The 21768-nt window shown below is 35.3% G+C and overlaps 2 protein-coding genes across 2 annotated transcripts; both read left to right on the forward strand.

The window, feature by feature from the left end:
- The first annotated feature begins 2774 nt into the window (after positions 1 to 2774).
- On the forward strand, positions 2775 to 8108 carry LOC148204077 (uncharacterized). Its single transcript, XM_088107846.1, has 7 exons — positions 2775 to 3852; positions 4198 to 4600; positions 4702 to 4780; positions 4932 to 5099; positions 5568 to 5913; positions 6427 to 7210; positions 8045 to 8108. Exons 1-7 carry the CDS (start codon positions 2775 to 2777, stop codon positions 8106 to 8108), a joined length of 2922 nt encoding a protein of 973 aa, XP_087963972.1.
- An 8315-nt stretch (positions 8109 to 16423) lies between these two features.
- On the forward strand, positions 16424 to 17877 carry LOC124839809 (purine permease 1-like). Its single transcript, XM_047315738.2, has 2 exons — positions 16424 to 17236; positions 17305 to 17877. Exons 1-2 carry the CDS (start codon positions 16505 to 16507, stop codon positions 17662 to 17664), a joined length of 1092 nt encoding a protein of 363 aa, XP_047171694.2. The 5' UTR covers positions 16424 to 16504; the 3' UTR covers positions 17665 to 17877.
- Positions 17878 to 21768: the final 3891 nt, after the last annotated feature.

Raw genomic sequence — 21768 nt, forward strand, 5'->3', positions numbered from 1 at the left:
TTCAACTGAGTATTATTATACTATTCCTAATTATTACTAATGTATTGATACAACTCACTTCATTAATAAGTGCTCCATAATCATAAATTAAAAGAACATAACGATGATCGCTCGTGGTTAAATCGAGATAATTATACGCCTTGTTAAATAATGGACAAATAAGGGATTCCAGATTGTTAGATTGTTAATACAATAAATAATTATATTTATAACAATAGGCATTTATCATATAATAATTACATGAATCGAATTGATTTAATCATATCTTGTAATTTACAACTGCTCAATTTGGATATTTATAAACATATATCTATATAATTTATCGTAATTACAAATAATTAGACAATCTAATCAAATATCTTATTTATTAAAATATTTTGAGTTATTTTAATTAAAGTTTAAAAAAGCTTATAAATACATATTGTATAGTTTGATTAGAGATATTTATTGGATAAAATATCTAATTAAACATATTTTAAGCGGTTAAGATATTTATGAGTAACTAACCATATTTTCAGGTAAGGTTGTTTTTATTCGGCTTATGAAACACATAAATAAATGACAGGGCCAAAGGCAAGGTACGTTCTACTTACGTTTTATGGACTCTAGATAATATTCTATAATGATGATATAATCAATTTCTTGAGAGCTGAGGCTCCATAACTTCCCCCTCAACTTCTCCCTCCGTTGGTGAAAGTAGACGAGCTGTAGGAGCTGAGACAACAATTGAGGAGAAGCGAGCGTCTAGAAGCAACAAAGACACACCGGAAAACATCTATACCGAAACACATATTAAAGTTATAAAAAGTACTTACTCATTTATTATACTTATTTTTATATTGGTTTTTTATTATTTTATTACTTACTTGAGCATCATAAATCTTCTATAAATTTATATTTTTCTTGTCTCAAATCAACATTGATAATTAATTCTCATAGGTGTTTCTTTCCTCCTCAAGAAATTTGTGTTCCTTTTTTATAAGTATTTGACACTTACTATAGGAAGTGGGTAAAATTATTCTTAGACCAAAGTTTTATGGTAATGTATTATAGTTGAATCATGTATAAGAATCATATATTCCTTTTTTTAGCTCGATTTTTTTTAAAGAAGGTTTTCTAATTAAGGTTTTAGAGGCATATTCTTAAACAAAAATATTTTTCATATTCATGCTTTATAAAGTAATTACATCCAAAGTTGTTTCATGCCATTTGAAAATAAATGACAACCAAACAATCTAAAATCATTTGAAAATGAACGATCATCACATCATATCAAAACAATATATGAAATCATTTGAAAAATAAAAAATGAATATTACAATACAAGATTGTTTGAAAATGAACAATCATCATATCATATCAAAGAAAAATATAAAAATTGTTTGAAAAATAGATGATTATTACAATCCAAGACCCTTTGATGATGAACGATCATTACATCATATCAAAATAATATAAAGTTGTTTGAAAAACAAAGTGTCTTCACAATTCAAAATAGTTTGAAAATAAGCAATCAACACATTTGATTACAATAATATAACTCATTTGAAAATAAAAGAAAAGTCATTGATTTATTGGATTTTATTTAACAACTAAGTCGTTTGAAATAAACTAAAACTTGTAAAAGGTCACAAAACGATGATATCAAAAATTGGTTAACATTAAAACTATGTATCCAATCCAAATATTAAAGCTCATTCATTAAATTAATCTACTTATACTTCGGTTGTGAATTTTGAAATTGATGACTTGTGTACCACCTTAATTTGACAAATACTAATACTAAAATTTTTAATTTTAATGAAAATTTATTAACAAATGTTAGAATAACCTTTAATAATAGTAGGGTTTTCTCAAACCCATGTAAGTGTCAAAGGTTTTTTAATGAATAGCCGAAAAAATTCATTTTCCCCTTATTGTTTCACAAACCCTCTTTTCACATTTTTCACATATTTAAAACATTGTGTGCATCTTTCTCTTTTATTGTTCATGTAGCATAGCACATATCTCTCGAAATCTTCATCTTTTGAACTCATGAAATCTTTATCTTTTGATCTCAAAAAAAATTTCTCTGTGTTGAGACTCTAAGTGTGAGTTTATGTCGCATATTAAGTAAAAATGATAAAGGGAAGCATCATATACGTACGTTCGTCCTGTCTTTGCAATGATCATCCGTGTGGATGTGAGCAGATGGAGGTGCGTCACTTGAAGAAGTGTTAGAAGAAGAAATTTTGGAAGACGCTAACCTGGTGGAGGTAGAAGTTAAAGCAGAGCCTTAGAGCGCTCGCGAGTGTTGGTAGTTAGTTTTATTTATGTTATTTGTGAACGTTCGGTCATAGTTTTGTAAGACCGTTCGTCCCTGAACTCTTGCTTGTTTAAGCGTTCGTTATTTCTTTATGTTTATGTCGTTCGGCAATTAGACGCTAGTTCAGATTTGTAAGACTGCACTGTTTTATATGATTAATGTAATTAATTCTGATTATGGTAAATTACTATATGTTGGGATGTTACATTAGTGGTATCAGAGCAGTTTTGTTCTTTTAAGGAACACTGTAGGTTATGAGTGCACTACGTTTTTGCTGTGTGCTTATTATGTGTTAATGAGTTATTGTTTTAACTCTTGAACATTACTAACGCTCGTTTTTCTCTGATCCAGAGAACTAATGGCACCTAGACTTCCTCCTCCTCCTCAACCGAGCGAGCCTGATACATCCAACAACGCCAGGTTGTTGGAAACAGTGGTGGAACGACTGCATCAACAAAACACCACTTTAATGGAACAGAACGCAACTCTGATGCAGCAAAATCAGGCCGCTATGCAGAGTTTGGAGGCCTCTCGTGCCAATTCTGAGACGACGCAAAGACAGCTGATGGAGATCTTAGCTGCTACAAGGCACACCCCGGGAGCGTCTTCTTCCAACGCTGCCCCGCCTGCAGCTGAATGGAGTTTGGAGAGTTTCCTCCAGCATCGTCCGACTAAATTCAGTGGGAAATGCCTTCCTGATGAGGCGGACCAGTGGCTGAGAGACATGGAGCGTATTTACGATGCAAAGAGGTGTCCAGATGAAAGCCGCTTGGCTTTTACAGAGTATTTGTTGACTGGTGAAGCTAGCCACTGGTGGACGAGTATGAAAGCCATCTTAACGGACGCTCAGAATCCCATCACCTGGGCGGTTTTCAGAGGCAAATTTTATGAGGAATACTTCCCAGATAGCGTTCGTTACGCTAAGGAAGTTGAGTTTCTTCAACTGTCGCAAGGGGCAAAGTCAGTGTCGGAGTATACCAACACCTTTAAGCATCTTCTGAGGTTCAATACGATGGCCACCAGTGAGGAGTGGCAGTGCAGAAAATTTGAGAATGGGCTGAGAAGTGACCTGAAAGTGATGATTTCAAGTTTATGTATCCGGTCGTTTCCTGCTATGGTTGAGCGAGCCAAGGTTTTGGAGAAGAATATGGCAGAGGCGGAACGGTTGAAGAAGCAGCAACAGCTGAGTAGGGGACCGATCGTGTCAAGAGGAGGAACTGTCCAGAGGAGACCTCCATACGCTCGTCCAAACCAGCCTTCTCAGACGAGCGGATCGCAAGCAGTAGTCCCTGTCGGACAGTCTGGACAGGGAAGTGTGGTTTGTTTCCGGTGCGGAGGACCGCATTATAGGTCCTCTTGCCCTCAGTTGGTGGGAGGAAAGCACTGCAACCGTTGCGGAAGGAATGGGCACTTGGATCATGAGTGCAATATGAGTGGGCGTGCTGTGATGAGGCCGCCGAATGCTGGGAGGAATCAGCCAAGAGGAGGACGAGCCCAAGCGAGTGGGCGAGTGTATGCAATAACGAGCGCTGAGGCAGCGAGCTCAGGTAACCTTATAATTGGTGAATGTATGCTGTTTGGTAGACCGTGTTGTGCTTTGTATGATTCGGGGGCAACGCACTCCTTCATCTCGAAGGCGTGTGTTGAAAAGCTGGGATTAGAAGTGAGCGAGATGCAGTTTGATCTGGTGGTGTCTACACCAGCAGCGGGTGAGGTTAGGACGTCCACTATGTGCGTCAAGTGTCCCATAGAAGTGGAAGGGCGTAAGTTCAAGGTTAGCCTCATCTGCTTACCTCTTCAAGGTTTGGAGGTGATTTTAGGAATGGATTGGTTGGCTGCCAATCGCATTCTTATTGATTGTGGAGCGAAGGAATTAATCTTCCCTGGTGAAGATGAAGAAGTTCTTTCAGTGACGCTCGGCCAACTGAAAGAAGACATTGTGGAAGGCGCCAGCTGTTTTCTCATTATGACTCATGAAGATGGAGAAGTTGAGAATGCGGATTTAGGACGATCGTCCACTAGTGACAGCAATGGACGATCGGTTGTGCAAGAGTTTGCGGACGTTTTCCCGGAAGAGATACCTGGACTTCCCCCTCATCGTGAAGTGGAGTTTACCATTGATTTGGTGACGACAGCGGCTCCTATCTCGGTTCAGCCTTATCGGATGTCGCCTGCTGAATTAGCTGAACTAAAGGAGCAAATTGAAGAGTTGATAGAGAAGAAATTCATTAGGCCGAGCGTATCACCCTGGGGAGCGCCCGTGCTGTTAGTAAGGAAGAAGGATGGCAGCTCTCGGTTATGTATAGACTACAGGCAATTGAATAAGCTGACCATCAAGAACAAATACCCATTGCCAAGGATAGATGACCTGCTGGATCAATTGCATGGGGCTGCAGTGTTCTCAAAGATAGATTTGAGATCCGGGTATCATCAAATCAGGGTGAAGGAGGACGACATCCAGAAGACAGCCTTCAGGTCTCGCTATGGGCATTATGAATATGTGGTGATGCCTTTTGGAGTAACGAACGCTCCAGCCGTGTTCATGGAATATATGAACCGCATATTCAGGCCTTATTTGGATAAGTTTGTGGTCGTCTTCATAGATGATATTCTCATCTATTCCAAGAACGAAGACGAGCATGAAGAACATCTTAGACTTGTACTTGGAGTGTTACGGGAGAAGGAGCTATATGCCAAGTTGTCTAAGTGTGAATTCTGGATGAAGGAGAATCAGTTTTTGGGTCATGTGGTGTCGGCTGGAGGCATCTCAGTAGATCCAGCGAAAGTGCGAGCGGTACTGGAATGGGAGAGTCCGCGTTCGGTCACTGAGGTACGTAGTTTTGTTGGACTGGCGGGCTACTACAGACGTTTCATTGAGGGTTTTGCTAAGATAGTGGTGCCGCTAACTCAGTTGACTCGTAAAGACCAGCCGTTCGCCTGGACCGATCGTTGTGAAGCCAGTTTCCAAGAGTTGAAAGTGAAATTGACGAGCGCTCCAGTGTTGGTTATTCCAGACGCGTCTAAACCTTTCGAAGTATATTGCGACGCCTCTCACCAAGGTTTGGGTTGTGTTTTGATGCAAGAGAAGCGAGCGGTGGCGTATGCGTCTCGTCAGTTGAGGATTCACGAAAGGAATTACCCAACGCACGACCTGGAGTTGGCAGCGGTCGTTTTTGCGCTGAAGATTTGGAGGCATTTCTTGTACGGATCCACGTTCCAAGTCTTCAGTGATCACAAGAGCCTCAAATATTTATTTGACCAGAAGGAGTTGAACATGAGACAGAGGCGTTGGCTAGAATTTCTGAAGGATTATGATTTTGAGCTACTGTACCACCCTGGGAAAGCTAACGTGGTAGCGGACGCTCTAAGCAGAAAGGTGGTGCATGTGTCGTCCATGATGGTGCGCGAGTTGAGCTTAGTAGAGAGTTTCAGAAATCTAAGGTTACAGTTTGAGTTAGAACCGAACAGTATCAAGTGCTGTAACCTTAGAATATCAAGTGATGTATTTGACCGTATCTGGATGAAGCAACGTGAGGATGAAGAGTTGGTGAAGATCTTTAGCACGCTCGGTTCAGATAAAGCTAAGGAATTCAATGCTGGGACGGACGGTATGCTACGCTACCTTGGTAGAACGTGCATTCCTAATGATGGAGAGCTGAAGCGGATTATTTTAGAAGAGGCACATCATAGTCGTCTTAGCATACATCCCGGAATGACTAAGATGTACCAAGATCTTAGGCGTTCGTTCTGGTGGCCTGGAATGAAGAACGATGTCGCTCGTTTTGTGGCATCTTGTCTAACCTGTCAACGAGCGAAGGCGGAACACCAAAGACCTGGCGGCCTACTGCAGCAATTGGAAATTCCCGAATGGAAGTGGGATAGCATATCCATGGATTTCGTGACCCATCTACCACGTACGGTCAGAAATCATGACTCGATTTGGGTGATTGTGGACAGACTAACGAAGAGCGCCCACTTCCTGGCCGTGAACTTGAAGATGTCGATGACGAATCTGGCTAAGTTGTATATTAAGGAGATCGTCCGTCTGCATGGAGTGCCTTCAAACATCGTTTCTGACCGAGACACGAGATTCACATCTCGGTTTTGGCAATCTCTACAAGGTGAGTTAGGAAGCAGACTACAAATGAGTTCAGCATATCATCCACAAACGGACGGCCAGTCTGAAAGAACTATCCAAACGTTAGAAGACTTGCTGAGGACGTGCGTCCTAGATCACTTGGGCGCATGGGATGAAGTTTTGCCACTGGTGGAGTTCACGTATAACAACAGTTTCCAGGCGAGCATTGGAATGGCACCGTTTGAAGCACTTTATGGGAGAAAATGTCGAACGCCACTTTGTTGGTTCAAGGAAGGAGAGAACGTGCTCACTGGACCCGAGCTTATCCAGCAAACGACAGAGAAAGTCAAGCATATTCAGGAGAGGTTGAAGACGTCTTTGAGCAGGCAGAAATCTTATGCTGATAAGAGGAGAAGACCGTTGGAGTTCGCTGCTGGAGATCATGTGTTCCTTCGACTCAACCCAATTACTGGTGTAGGCCGAGCCGTTCGTCCAAAGAAGCTGTCTCCCAAATTCATTGGACCATACCAGATTCTGAGGAAGATCGGACCAGTAGCGTACGAGCTTGCATTGCCGCCTCAACTGTCAAACCTTCACCCAGTTTTCCACGTTTCTCAACTTCGGAAGTATATAGCGAATCCATCACATGTACTGGAATTGGAGGACGTCCAGCTTCGTCCAGACCGAACGTTGGAGCTGCATCCAGTCCGTATAGAAGATAGCCGCACCAAGTACTATAAAGGCAAGGACGTTCGTTTGGTGAAGATGGTGTGGGACGCTAGGACTGGTGATTCAACATGGGAGGTGGAGAGTGCAATGAAGGATTTGTATCCGCATTTATTTACTTGTAATTTATGAATTTTCGAGGACGAAAATTTTTGTAGTTAGGGAGAATGTAAAACCCTCTATAATTAGCAATAATAATTCTGCGTCAAATCAAATTAATTTGCACCACAATCAATGTTTAAATCCCTTTAAAAACCCACTCCCAACTCTGATTTCATCTCTGCTGTGCACGGAAAACTGAGCCAAAAATCATTTCTCTGGAAACATTAAAAACGCACCAATCTCTGCATGCACGCACGCCACGTGTCGCGGGAGAAGCTTCCAAAGCAGGGTTCGGTGTGCAGGTGGCAGGCTGGGAGACGCTCGTCCGTTTTGACGTGGAAATCCACAAAATCTGAGTTTTGAGAAACTCTCTCTCTCACTTGCACGCACTCTTCGTCTTCCCCAGAACCTAAAACCTCCATTTTTCTCCAACTTCTCTCTAAGAACCTTCATCTTCTCTTTACCATTACTCACTCCTTTCAACTCCAATCAACTTTCTGAAACCGTAGAAACGTTCACGGGCCAGTAAGCTTCAATTTGAGCCGAACCTCTTTTGATCCTGTAACCGGTAAGTTTCCCAACCATATCCTAGTTCTGGAGTTACTACGAACGCTGTTTCAGTTGCATGCAAGGATAAAATCTGAGTTTCTGAGTTTTCTTTGGTTAGACTTAGTTAAGGAGCGTAAGGAAGAGCTTAGCGGGTAGAAAGTCATAGTTGGGCAGATTCAAGATATACTGTTAAACGTTCACTGCTAACCAGGTAAGGGAAGCTTATATGTTTAATTTATACGGTATGTTATATGCTTTGGTTTGCATGTGTGATACATCTGAAGATTTAGCTGTTATGAAAGTTTACTGAGATCTGATATGGTTTCTGGTTTGCTTTATCTGTCATGAACGATCACTGGTTGTATGGAATATATATGTTGTTGATGGTTTGAAATGCATGTTGATTTGATTATGTATGAATGAAGAATGGATATTGTATATTGAGAATGATTTAAATGTTGAGATCTATATGATGATGATGTTTAAGGTAAATTAAATCTGGAGTGAAAGTTATAAAAGTTTATAAATTTGAAATCTGGAAAATTTCGTTAAGGTTGAAAAATCTGAAACTTTAAATCTTTCCTTTGATAAATGACGCTCGTCACTGTACGGTCTTTTACCGTTCGGTTTCCCTGCAAAAGACTTAGAATTGAATTCTTTCATTTGGGAAGAATTCGGTGTGAGAGCGAGCGTTTTTATTGAGTTACTATGTTGAGCGTTCGGCTCAACATAGAGTGTCGTATGCCTTAACTTAAACAATGCTGAAATAAGAACGTTCGGCCTTATGTCGAACGTTCGTCCTTAATAGCGTTCGACCTCATGTCGAACGGTCGTCCTAAAGAGCGCTCGGTTTGATATTGAGCGTTCGTTCTAAAGAGAGCTCGGTTCCATATTGAGCGTCGTCCTAAAGAACGCTCGGCCTTTTTGCCAAGCGTTCGTCACGATTTGTGCTCGGTCATATACCGAACGTCCGCTTTAATAAAGAGTTCGGTCTTAAACCGAACGTTCAATATTATTCCCTGACGAACGTAAATAGCATTCGTTCAAGTATTTGAATATCCACATTCTTACGTTCGTTCTAATACTAGTCTCGGTCTTCCATGTGCAAATTCCTTCAAAGAAAATTTCTAAGTATTATTATCCATCCTGCATATATATTGAATCTGGTTCAAGATCTTTATTATAAAATTTTCTAAGTATCAGTACTCCTTCAAAATTGAGTCGTTTCATTTAACTGACCCAACAGAAAGTCACGTTCGTCCATCCAGTACTTATTTTAGACGTTCGTCCTAATTCTTCAAAGGACTGAACGTTCGTTATTTTATGCTCTTAAAGTTAAATATGAGAATGATGATAAATTATAAGATCTTACCTTGCGAACACTATATTGAGTGATTCTGTGAGTATGAAATTTGAACGAGCGTTCCATGGAGGGACGTCTCCTATATATATTGGAATATTAAATTTGGTAAAGTATGACTGTGGATAAGCTAAGCCAGGCTTGGTCCATCCTGATATTCCGTGATGCTCAACTTCACGTAGAAGGGGGTAGTCATGTGTGGGAATGGCAGGAGGTCTTCGTATCTCTCACTTAGCAGGGGCGAAGGATTAACCTCAAGTGGAAGCTGATTAGGTATATCCCGGCTACTACACCACTTGGGTGTGAGGACGCTTGTAGCTACACAGATCATACAGTCCGGACGGTCGTCTTAAATATATGTATATATAGTCATATAATGTTACATGAGTGATTGCGTGGAATGATATGTTTATTGAATATGTTGTTGTATAATTTAAATTATATAAGCTTACCCTTTCGTTTCCTTGTGTTGTCGCCTTGTATATGTACGTTCGTCCTGTCTTTGCAATGATCATCCGTGTGGATGTGAGCAGATGGAGGTGCGTCACTTGAAGAAGTGTTAGAAGAAGAAATTTTGGAAGACGCTAACCTGGTGGAGGTAGAAGTTAAAGCAGAGCCTTAGAGCGCTCGCGAGTGTTGGTAGTTAGTTTTATTTATGTTATTTGTGAACGTTCGGTCATAGTTTTGTAAGACCGTTCGTCCCTGAACTCTTGCTTGTTTAAGCGTTCGTTATTTCTTTATGTTTATGCCGTTCGGCAATTAGACGCTAGTTCAGATTTGTAAGACTGCACTGTTTTATATGATTAATGTAATTAATTCTGATTATGGTAAATTACTATATGTTGGGATGTTACATATTTAAATTATATTTTTTAAATATTTGTGGATATTTGCGGGTATCTACGTGTCAGACCCCATTTAAAATGCACTCAAAACCCCAAGTAGTGGGATCCATGTGCCAAGAAGAGAGTGAGTGTCTCAGTTAGTGAAAAACAGGTGGCTGCAGGAGAATGGCCGTTCGGTTTGGGTGACGGTAGTACTTAATGCAAAATTTCAAATGTCGTGCCACTTTTCTGCATGTCTTCCTTCTTCTCCAAACTGCTGAAACCATTTTCTCCTCCTTCTCTCTAAAATCTCCACATTCTCTCTAAAAAAACCTCACATTTTCTTCTTCAGATCACCTCTCAGGCACCGTGTGAACACTCCCAGCGTCAAGAGCTTTCGTTTAAACCGATCAGTTTGTGATTCTGAGTCGGTGAGTTTCTTTCTCTTTAAGCACGTTCTTTTAGTCTCACATGCAACCCTCTATTTCTGGTCGCCTGAGTAAATCATATAATTATGAGTTTTTCTGGTCTTTCTGTTTGATTCAATACTCCTAAAATGGGATTGTCGAACGTTAGGCCTTTGGTGGTGGGGAGCTCTATTCTGCCTTGTTGAACGTTCGGTTACATATAGAGGTAAGGGAAGCTTATATAATTTGATTAATATTCTTGTTTGAACGTTGGTATGTTTGCATGATATGTTGTTTGAATTATTTGATGAGTATGAAATATGCATGTACTGCTCATTTGGATGGGTGGATGGATGACTGATATACGTTGTGAATTGAGTTGAGAGAGGACTTGATATTCAAACTGTGGTATTCTGAGTAAAGGTGGTAGTGTGGTCGAGCGTTGTTAGCGAGCGTTCGGTTATTCTTGGGAGTGCATGGTCTTACCTGATTTCTCATGCTTTAGGGATAATGTCTAAGAGTCTTTCTATAATATTATATAGGATTAGATAAACTATGACCGACGTATTCAGCGTTCAGTCTCAGTAGCGCTCGTTCCTAATAAGTACTTGGTCTTGTACCAGCGCTCGTATAATAGTGTTTGGTTTCTACAGGGCTCGATCTTAAACCAAGCGTTGGGTCTTGTTTTCTGTAATATATTATTATCGTTCTTAGAATAAGAGTATTCATTCAAACTCGATAGCGTTCGTTACTTCATAGTTTCTTATCAGTATTAGTATTTAGTGTTAAACAATGTTGGTCTTTAAAAGATGTTTGGCCTAGAGTTTTAGTACTTGGTCTAGGCTTCGTGGCGTCCGGTTTGAACTCTTAGGGGTCTGTTTATTGAAGCGGATGAGTAGTGCTTAGTCATGTTAGTTTCTAAGAAGCGTTATTCCAGTCATACTTGGGCTATGATAAGAGCGTATAATCTTATTTCATTTGAATATATGGATGATAAAGTATGAGAGAATTTGAAATGTGATATGAATGAAATAGTTTGATTATGAACGAGTATTCCAGGGAGGAATATCTCAGAAAGTAGTTATTGATTTGTAAAGTATGAATGTGGGCAAAGCTTAGCGGGCATTCATCCTGATATTCCATGATTACTCGTTCTCATGTAGAGAGGAGTAAGTCATGTGTGGGAATGACAGGATGTCCTAGTCCATAAGGTTAACTTGGATGGAACGGATCAACCTCGGGTGGCAGCTGTTGAGGGTATCTCATTTACTACATCACCCGGATGCACGAACGTCGTAGCTACACAAGATTCATACAGTCCGGACAGTCAGAGTCAAGTGGTCGTTAACTGCATGCCTTGATGTAGGAATGATGATTTGAGTGTTGTTGGTTTAAGTATGATTGTTGTATGTTGCTATTGAATAAATTCAATTACATAAGCTTACCGTGTTTATCCTTTTTGTTTGTGTTGTGCGTCCTGTCTTTGTCCTGTTGCAATGATCATCCATGTGGATGTGAGCAGAAGGAGAAGAGCTGCTGGAAGAAGTATTGGAAGATGCAACATAAGTGAAGGTCGAACCTTAGGAACGTTCGGTTTGTTGTTAGCTTTATCTTTTGTAAGACCGTTCGATAATAGTTTATTTTGTACACCGTTTGGTCTAGTGATAGCTAGCGTACGATTTTAAATTTCCTGATGTTATGTAAGGTCGTTCGGCCGTAATTGTTATCTTACTTAGTGTTGAACTGATCTGTAGTATTGTTAATATGTGATTACTCTCGTATATGGTTTTATACTATATTTTTGGGATGTTACACTACGGGTATCCGCAGGTTTTAAAATATCCACAGATATCTTTAAGCGGGTATCCGTGCAGGTAGCAAGTGAATTTTTTTTTTCGAATCGAGTTGCGGGTAAGTACTATCCGTGCTCGACTCGACCTGTTGTCATCCCGAGATTTTTTTTTTAATAAATTCTATATATTTTTTTAAGTATTTTCATTTATAAACAAATACAAGAAGTTCAAAAAAAAATTTACAAAATATTATATTTAGAATATATGAAAAATATCATTTACTTTATTTCAGAATATATATATATATATATATATATATATATATATATATATATATATATATATATATATATATATATATATATATATATATATATATATCCATCAATAAGCCATGATAACTACTTTGAATAACATTTTTTTCTATCTCCTCATGACTATTAGGTATTGACCTTTTATCATAAAGCTGACTGTATCATGCACCTTTTGTGGACGTAGAAAGAGTAAAATAATAAATATTATAATAATAGATTAAACATAATACCGCACACGAATTTGCATCTAAGTTATGTTAAAAAGAAATTAGAGAAATGTTAAAAGAAATGAGAAAAATGATATCTATATATAACGGTACAGATTGTATTGCGTATGCACCTCAACGCATCCAAATCGAATTGTATTTAATATTGTATAGAAAATATTAATAAAAGAGATAGGAGTAGCGTGGAAGAGAAAAGAAAGTGTTAAAAAATTTATAATATTTAAGATGTTAAAAGAATATATAGAGAGAGATAATCATTTGTGTGATATGAGTCAAACTTACATATCTCTTCTGTTAAAATCTCTCATTTATGTTTCAAATACTTAGATGCATATCTTTAGTTATAAACAATAATATTAATATTAATATTATAATATATATATATATATATATAATATTTATAAAAATTCAAAATTAAAAAAATTAGCCTAATTAAACCTTGAGAATACTAATAATATATAGAGAAATGAAATAGTAAATGTATCTAACATCCGGACGACATTAGATTATAGGGAGTGGCTGGATGGTCTAAATGAAATAAAACATATTTGCTCGACTCGATCCGTTGTTAACTATATACATCTACAGTGAAACTCAATGTCAAAAGTATATATCTAGATAATTGAGTTTAGTGTCAACTATTTGTGTGAATATATATAGGTTATTGTATTTTATACATACTTAGATTATAATTGATATGATTTAAACATTTTAGAATAATTCATTTTGCATGCTAGCTTACCTTGTCGTTTCTTTTGTGTTTTTTATGTTTTGTTTGTTTCTTTTACATGATCACTTTATTTGGTAACGTTGGGGGAATAGTCTTCGTTAACATATAGTTATATGGTATAAAAATTTTCAAAAACTCGAACTTATTTTTAGTTCTTTTATATTTATTTATTATTATGGTTATTTATTTTTAAAATAACAATATTAATGATATATATATATATATATATATATATATATATATATATATAGAGAGAGAGAGAGAGGGGGTTTGCTAAGTATGTAAGCTCTTTTTTTCGTTGGTATATTTTAGCAAAGTGTATCAAGTTTCAATAGACAAAAAAATTCTCATTTATAAAAAAAACATACTTTAAACACAAGGGTATTTTAATAATTTTTATTTTTAATTTAAAATAAAAAAAATAAAAAAATGAGAAACACTCACCTAACCTTAACCCACCTCCCTCCCTTATCCAATTTGTTTCTCTCTCATCTTCATCCTCACTCTCACCCACATAAGGTCATCTACCACACCGCAATTTGTTGCTCTTACTGTTTGTCACTTTAATAACAAAATAATTGATCGTGTTGATGTTAATTTTTTATTAGAGGGTCATGTTATATCTTTTCCCTTCTCATTATTATTAAATTTCGTTTTTAATTTTAGAAGCAATAGTTTATCTTCAGGAAAGTTTGACTATTATGACTATTATGTGGCCACCTTATCTGTGACTTCCTTTATTTGATGATATTACAACCAAAAACCACATAATGCCATTAAAACAACACCTTAGTTGTCCTTTGTAGGTTTGAAACTTGCAGAAAAAGAAACACAAGTTCGTGTGACGTAATTCAAACAAAAGTCCAAATTTCAATTTGATAAGATATGAAATATTTTGGGAAGTTAGATGAAATAGATAACATCTAATCAGAATTTGGTAGCACAATAGCAAAGGACACATGTCTTCATGTCGCTATAATTCAGACCAACAAATGTTGTCTTTACAAAATATTACAGCACAAAAAGAATAATTGCTTTAGAGTTCCATAGGCATATGTAACGAAAACATAAACTTTAATTGTTATCCAATCTTAAAAGCTAACATATTTGACATACATGATGATTGTGATGAATGTTTGACATACATGGATGATTGTGATTAATGAAGGTATAATAAAAAAAATAACTATCATTTATTCTTTATGTAAATAAGTGCATGATAAATAACGATATTATGAGAATAATGTAGGAATGACAGCGAGAAGGTTAAGGCTGGAGTGAGAGAGAAAGAGTTGAGAGAAATGAGCGATGAGAGAGGTGAGTAAAGGTTTGAGTTTTTTCTTTTAATTTTTGAAAATAAAAATTATTTAAATATCATTGACCTTAAAACTTAATATCTATAATATATGAAGATTCTTTTATCTACTAAAACTTGATAAACTTTGCTAAAATGTACTAACTAAAAAAAACTTACTTACATTAGCAAACCTATCTATCTATATATATATATATATATATATATATATATATATATATATATATATATATATATATATATATTAAGACAATATGATTTCTTACTATTAACACATAAGATATAAAAAATTGCAAATATTATACATTTATCATATCATTGTGAATTTTAATTATATTTCAAGCTAAAATTACGTACATAATACATAATATCAGGTCAACTCAAATTTCAGCCATTAGCTTCCATTTATTCTGTTAATTTCTTAAGTGAAAACAAAAAATTCATAAATGAATATGAATTACATTGGTTTTTTTTATTAAATTTTCTAAGAATTATTACTTCCAACTTATAATAATATAGTTTAATTCAAAAAGCCTTATACATAAAAAGAAATATCAAACAACATTCATTTCTCTCATTATTTACAATTAATAATTTATTAAATGTTACTAGATAATAATTTAGTTATTCCTTTACAAAATTATAAATCCATTTTAATAACATACCTACATACTATATACAATTATAACATTCACATCTACCTATACTTATAAACTCATTTATACATATATATTATCTTTCAAATATATTATTATTAAAAAAAACACATATAAGCAACAAAAAGCATGTGCGTATGCGGGGTCAGAAGACTAGTTGTTTATAAATTGCATTTTCCATTTATTTATCATAAAAGTCAATATGCCTAATTTATTTTCTCTAATTCAATTGTCCGGCTTTGCAAAACCTGTCTGGTGGACGAAGTAGATCCAACAGATACCAAACAAACCATAGTATTTGAGACAATTTTTTTCACACTCATTTTTAACATTATTTTTCATTACATTCTTTTTTTTTCTTTACAAGTATAATTTTTTTTATTACAATATGCATGAAATAAGTATAATGTATGTCAAAATATCGTTATTTCCCTTCTTTTTGTCACATTCTGTCAATGTGCATAACAGGGTTACAGCAGCTGTCATCAAACACAATAGGTCGCCAATTGCCAAACAACAAACAAAAATAAATCACATTTTAGTTTTCAATTAAACTCAACTCACTTTTTATCTATTAGTATTGGTAACCATTGAATATATAATCTAGTGTCTCAATTTAATATAGTTATACATAAAGAAATTGTTGAATAGATTATTATATGTAAAATTATATTAATGTACTCACTAACATAGTCATTCTCTTATAAATTATCAATATATATATATAATACATTTTTTATTTTATATATAATACTTAGTGTTTATCTGCTAACATTTTTTACAAACAAAAAATAGTTTATATCCAATTTAATCTGGCGAATGAATGCAGTGTAAAAGCAGAACCACAGAAAAAACCAAATAAACAGATAACATAGAATATGAAGATTCAGATCCATAATTTAGACACCTAGTATTTATTCTAGTAGTTGTACGTACTTGTCCAGAAAAGAAAAGAAAAACAAAAATGGGTATTTAAGAAAAATACTAATTTTATTAAAAACACAAAAATTATTCAATATAAAACCCTCAAACATATCGATCAGCATTCAACATTGTTGGAGATGTTCTGGCATTGGCAACAGTAGAGAAGAGAAAGAAGAAGAGTTAGAACTGCAGATATGGCCGAAGGAAGCGAAGGAGAGAAAAACAGAACCATGAAACGGATTCTTCTCATAATAAACTGTCTCTTACTCGCCGTCGGAACCGCCGGCGGCCCCCTCGTTATGCGTCTCTACTTCCTCCGTGGCGGCAACCGTGTCTGGCTTTCCAGCTTCCTCGAAACAGCCGGCTTCCCCTTCATGCTACTCCCCCTCGCCGTCTCTTACTTACGCCGCCGCGCAGCGGCGGTAGCGGCGGGGACCGCTAAACCCAGTCCGGTCTCGATGAAACCCCCTCTCCTCGCGGCCTCCGTCTTCATCGGAGTCCTCACCGGCCTCGACGACTATCTCTACGCCTACGGCGTGGCGCGCCTCCCCGTGTCCACGTCATCACTCATCATCGCCACACAACTCGGCTTCACCGCCCTGTTCGCGTTCCTGCTGGTGCGCCAGAAGTTCACCTCGTACTCCGTGAACGCAGTAGTTTTGCTTACCGTCGGCGCCGGCGTTCTGGCGCTCCACAGCAGCGGAGACCGCCCCCCCGGCGAGTCCGTGAAGGCCTACGTGATGGGGTTCGTGATGACAGTAATCGCTGCAGCATTGTACGGCTTCGTGTTACCCATGGTGGAGTTGGTGTACAAAAAAACCAAACAACCCATTACCTATTCCCTTGTCATGGAGATTCAGTTCGTGATGTGCTTCTCCGCCACTCTCTTTTGCCTCATCGGCATGATCATTAACAACGACTTTAAGGTATACTTAACAACGTATTAGCCGTAAAAATAGTTAATTTTGTTATTAATCATCTGAATTTATGGCAGGTGATTCCGAGAGAAGCTAAAACATTCAAGCACGGGGAAGTTAATTATTACGTTGTGTTGGTGGGGAGTGCAATTATATGGCAAGCTTTTTTCTTGGGAGCTATTGGGGTTATTTTCTGTGCGTCGTCTTTGTTTTCTGGTATTTTGATTGCGGTGCTGCTACCCGTAACGGAAGTGTTGGCGGTTATTTTCTACAAAGAGAAGTTTCAAGCTGAGAAGGGTGTTTCTCTGTTTCTGTCGCTCTGGGGCATGGTGTCTTACTTCTATGGGGAGATTAAACATGAGAAGAAGATGAAGAAAAAGAAGAGCAGCGACATGGAAGCAACAGAGATGCCTGAAATGGGAGTGATTGAAAAATGAGAATGTACTGTTTATGTTATTGGTTGTTGTGAAATCTCGGAGAACATTATGGTAGTATAGATTTTTCTACTATGTTTGGTTGTGGTGTTGTTCATAAAAAGTATGGTCACATATACGGCAATACTAGATAAGAATCTATGTATTCGAATTCCAAGTATGCCGACGGACATACTCACATCAATTATTGTTTATACAGAGCATGGAATTCTATTACACGATTTGTCTTTAAAAAATATTTCAGAAAATAGAAAAAAAATATTTAAACTGATAGATCTCTTGACTGATGAAATGTAACACTATATTAGCAATTTTTTATTCAACCAGACTTTAACGTCCCTACTCCATCAACCCATTTATTCCTGCTCAAAAGTTTCATTCGAATCAATTTGACTATCTTTATAGTAAAAGTTAAGGTATGATGTTTTACTATAATATATATATATAATGGTTGATTATTGTACTTTTTGATTTGGATCCGACTTTAGCTTATCAATAAATTAAGATTAATATCAAAATAACTATCGTCACCGAGCTAAGAAAAGTCATCGTGCTTTTTTGTCCGTAGGTTAATGAAAAAGGTGATGATATGATAAAATCACGCGTCGTATATATTTGACATTCTTAAACTCTTCAGTGGTCTTCAGTGGTCTTTTTGCAGTTGCTTTTTCTTAAAGAAAATATCTTTCCTTATGATTAGATCATCTACAAAGAAATTATAATAGCTGTACTTGATCGACTTAAGGTTAGGTAAGTAAAATTTTTGTTTTAGGTCTTCAAGAATAAAAAACTCCAAACAAAAATTAATACTAATATGTTTCTTTTAAATTAATTGTAAATTATGTTTGAGATAAAAACTTAATTAAATTATTATGAATAATTGTTAATTTTTTTATCTAGAAAAGTATATTTAATGAGTTAATAACATTTTTTTTCGATAAATCATAATTTTGTTTAGAAAACAAAAATAATTTGTTATTACCATTTTAGCCATACTATATTAAATAAAATTAATTATAACAATCTAATAGATAATTTTATATAAAAAAAACATTCTAACAAAAAAATTTGAATAAAATTATTTTATTAGTAAATAAAAAAAATAATCTTAATTTAGATTTAGACCCTCACAAATTGTCATACTACTATAACACTTTAAGGGTGTGTTTAGTTGAAGGTAATTGGGAGAGAGTGATTGGGGGAGAGTGATTGAGTGGATTTGAGGGGATTTGAGGGTGATTTTTTTGTGTGTTTATTTGAGTGGATTTGAAGGTAATTGAGAGTGAATTTAGGGGTAAAGTTTGTGAAAATTAGTGTAGTATTTTATTGATATGACAGTTTTAAAAAATTTGTTTAATTGGTAGAAATTAAAGATTACCGAAATGTCCCTAGGTATTAAGGTGATATAAAATTATATTTGTTTATGTTATATTTATTTGTAAAAATCTTTATTAAGAGAAAAAAAATAAAAATAATTATTAAAAATAATTTATAAAAATTAATTCAATAATAATTTAGTAAAATGAATTATTCACTTAATCCTAATAAATGAAGTATTAATTAATAATAGCATCCTAATAAATGAAATATTAATTAATAATAGCAGGCATTTAAAATATAAAATAAAACTTATTATTTTTTATTACCTTTTCAATGTTGGTAAAAAAACTAGGCAGGTGGCATAACAAAGTCATGCAAACAACAATTTTTCTCCATCTGTGTTCTTCATCATTTTGTTTTAATGGTTTCCAAACAATGATCCAGAAACCTCAAAACATATACCATCATTTAACATCTTCTCCTTTCTGGCCACCCTTTGTCGTGGGTCATGATGATGGGCCACGCGGTTGCCGCACGCTGCAGCTAGAAGCTCGCAGTCAGAAGCCCCTGAAGCTGGTCGCTCGAGGACCTTGTGTTTGCCATCTTCATCTTCACTCGCAATGGTGTTGTGGCTTTCGGCGTGAGAGCTGATGAGACATTACGCATGGTGATGATGGGGTGTTTCTCTTTGGAGTAAGGTGTGACGGTGACATGGTTTTGAAGGAGGGAGAGAAGGAGGTAAGGTGACGTGGAACGTGGTGCTGAAAAGGTGGAGAGGAATTTTCACAGTGGTGGAGCGTGAGGGAAAGGTGAGACTGGTAGGTGGTGGAGAGGGGTGATTCTGGGTGAACCGAGTTGAATCGAATACATAAAATTTGGTATCAAGATTACAAGTATTACTTTGGATTTGGCTTGGTCATTTCAGAAATGGCAAAGGTTAAATATGACATTTTGAAATAATTCCTTCCAAATCCGAGCACTTCCGCGGGTTAGAAAAAGGAACGTATCTCGCAATTCTTCGCTCTCTCTTCTTCGCATATCTGCTAAAGTGAACACGAGAGATCTCGCAAATCAGTCATGGCCATTCTTCGTGAACAGGAAAATCACTTCATGTGAACACACCCTAAAAGACAAAAGAATATGTTAGGATTTAATTGGATATTCGAAAATAGTTTTTGTCATAGTAATAAATTTAAATTAACAAATACGGGTTTATAAAGTTTTTTTATAATTATAATTTTTTTTATTTGACAAAAATCATTATGTTTTCATTTAACAAGAATAACTTCAAAAATATCTTTTTAATTCATTTTTCTATCATTACTATGTTGTTATTATCATATACAAAGTTTATGTAAGATTTGAACTAAATAAAGCAAGTTTATGTTGATTTAGATATGCACCAATTTATATGAATTTGAAGGCATTAGGGTATATATAAGTAATGCTATAACTTTGGACTATTTCATTAGCATGAAAAGTTTCCATTCCCTTTTTGCATGATTGTTTCCTCGTATTGTCCCATCATCACACACACACACACATTTATACTTCTAAGGAGCATTAAAAAAAACAGTCAACTAAAGACTTTGCTAGTAACTCAAACAACTAGATTTAATGCAAAATCTTCCATTGGTCCACAACTCAAAATCCTATAATTTAAACCATTTTCACCTCTATTTCTTCACAATGAGTTACATTACATAATACCATTGCAAAATAAAAGAAAAGAAAAAATAAATGCATCTATTGTGTTCAAAAGTAATAACACTACGACACATTTTTACATTAATTTAATACAGATTATAAGGATAAAATTATCAAAAAAGTGTAAACTTTTGTATTGTTTAAAGAAAGAAAAAAATAAAAAATAAATAAGAATAATATCAAATAAATATAAAATATTTAAGTGTAACTAAAAAACTATTCATTATCCACATCACTAATCAAAACAAACACACCATATTAAATATATTAATTATTAAATAAGTTCAACTTTAATATGAATTAAATTTATTTTTTATTACTCATAAATAACATACTCTTGCTTACATGAAAACAATGTTTTATAAAAAAATAAAATATCATAATCTTAAACGTGGATACGAAGAGAAATAATAAGATTATAACTATGACTTAAATGTTTTCTATGGTATAAATAAGATTTATTATTTATAGTAGCATATCCCTTCAATCTTTTATGAATATGAATATAAAATATTCAATGAGTATTAAGTAAATATTTTTTTTTTAAAGAATACTAATTATATTTATAAAATTAATATGATGAATTTATATTTTAATTGAAATAATATTTAATTTTATTAAAAAACGAAAGACTCAGTAAACTTTGTTGGTTAAAAATAATATTATTAGAGATGTTTATAATGAATTGCATGAAAAGAATAAAAAATAAAATATCAATCAAAATCCATTTTTTTAAACTTTTATATTAATTAAGTGATCTAGTTTAATGTCAGAAAACTAATAATAAAACAATTTATTATATTTAAACATAATTTTAAATAAGGGTTAAATATGTTTTTAGTCCCTAAACTATTGACCGTTTCTGATTTTCGTCCCTCTTCCAAACTAAGGTACGATTTGGTCCTCAATCTTTAAAAAACGTTCGTTTTAGTCGAAAAAACGAACGTTTTGAGGACTAAAACGAGGACTAAAAACAAAATTTTGAGGACTAAAACGAACGTTTTTCTAAATAATGAGGACCAAATCGTACCTTACTTTGGAAGAGGGACGAAAACCAGAAACGGCCAATAGTTTAGGGAC

This window comes from Vigna umbellata, chromosome 2 (assembly GCF_029865625.1).
Source record: "Vigna umbellata cultivar VRB3 chromosome 2, Vumbellata_1.0, whole genome shotgun sequence".
Taxonomy (NCBI): domain Eukaryota; kingdom Viridiplantae; phylum Streptophyta; class Magnoliopsida; order Fabales; family Fabaceae; genus Vigna; species Vigna umbellata.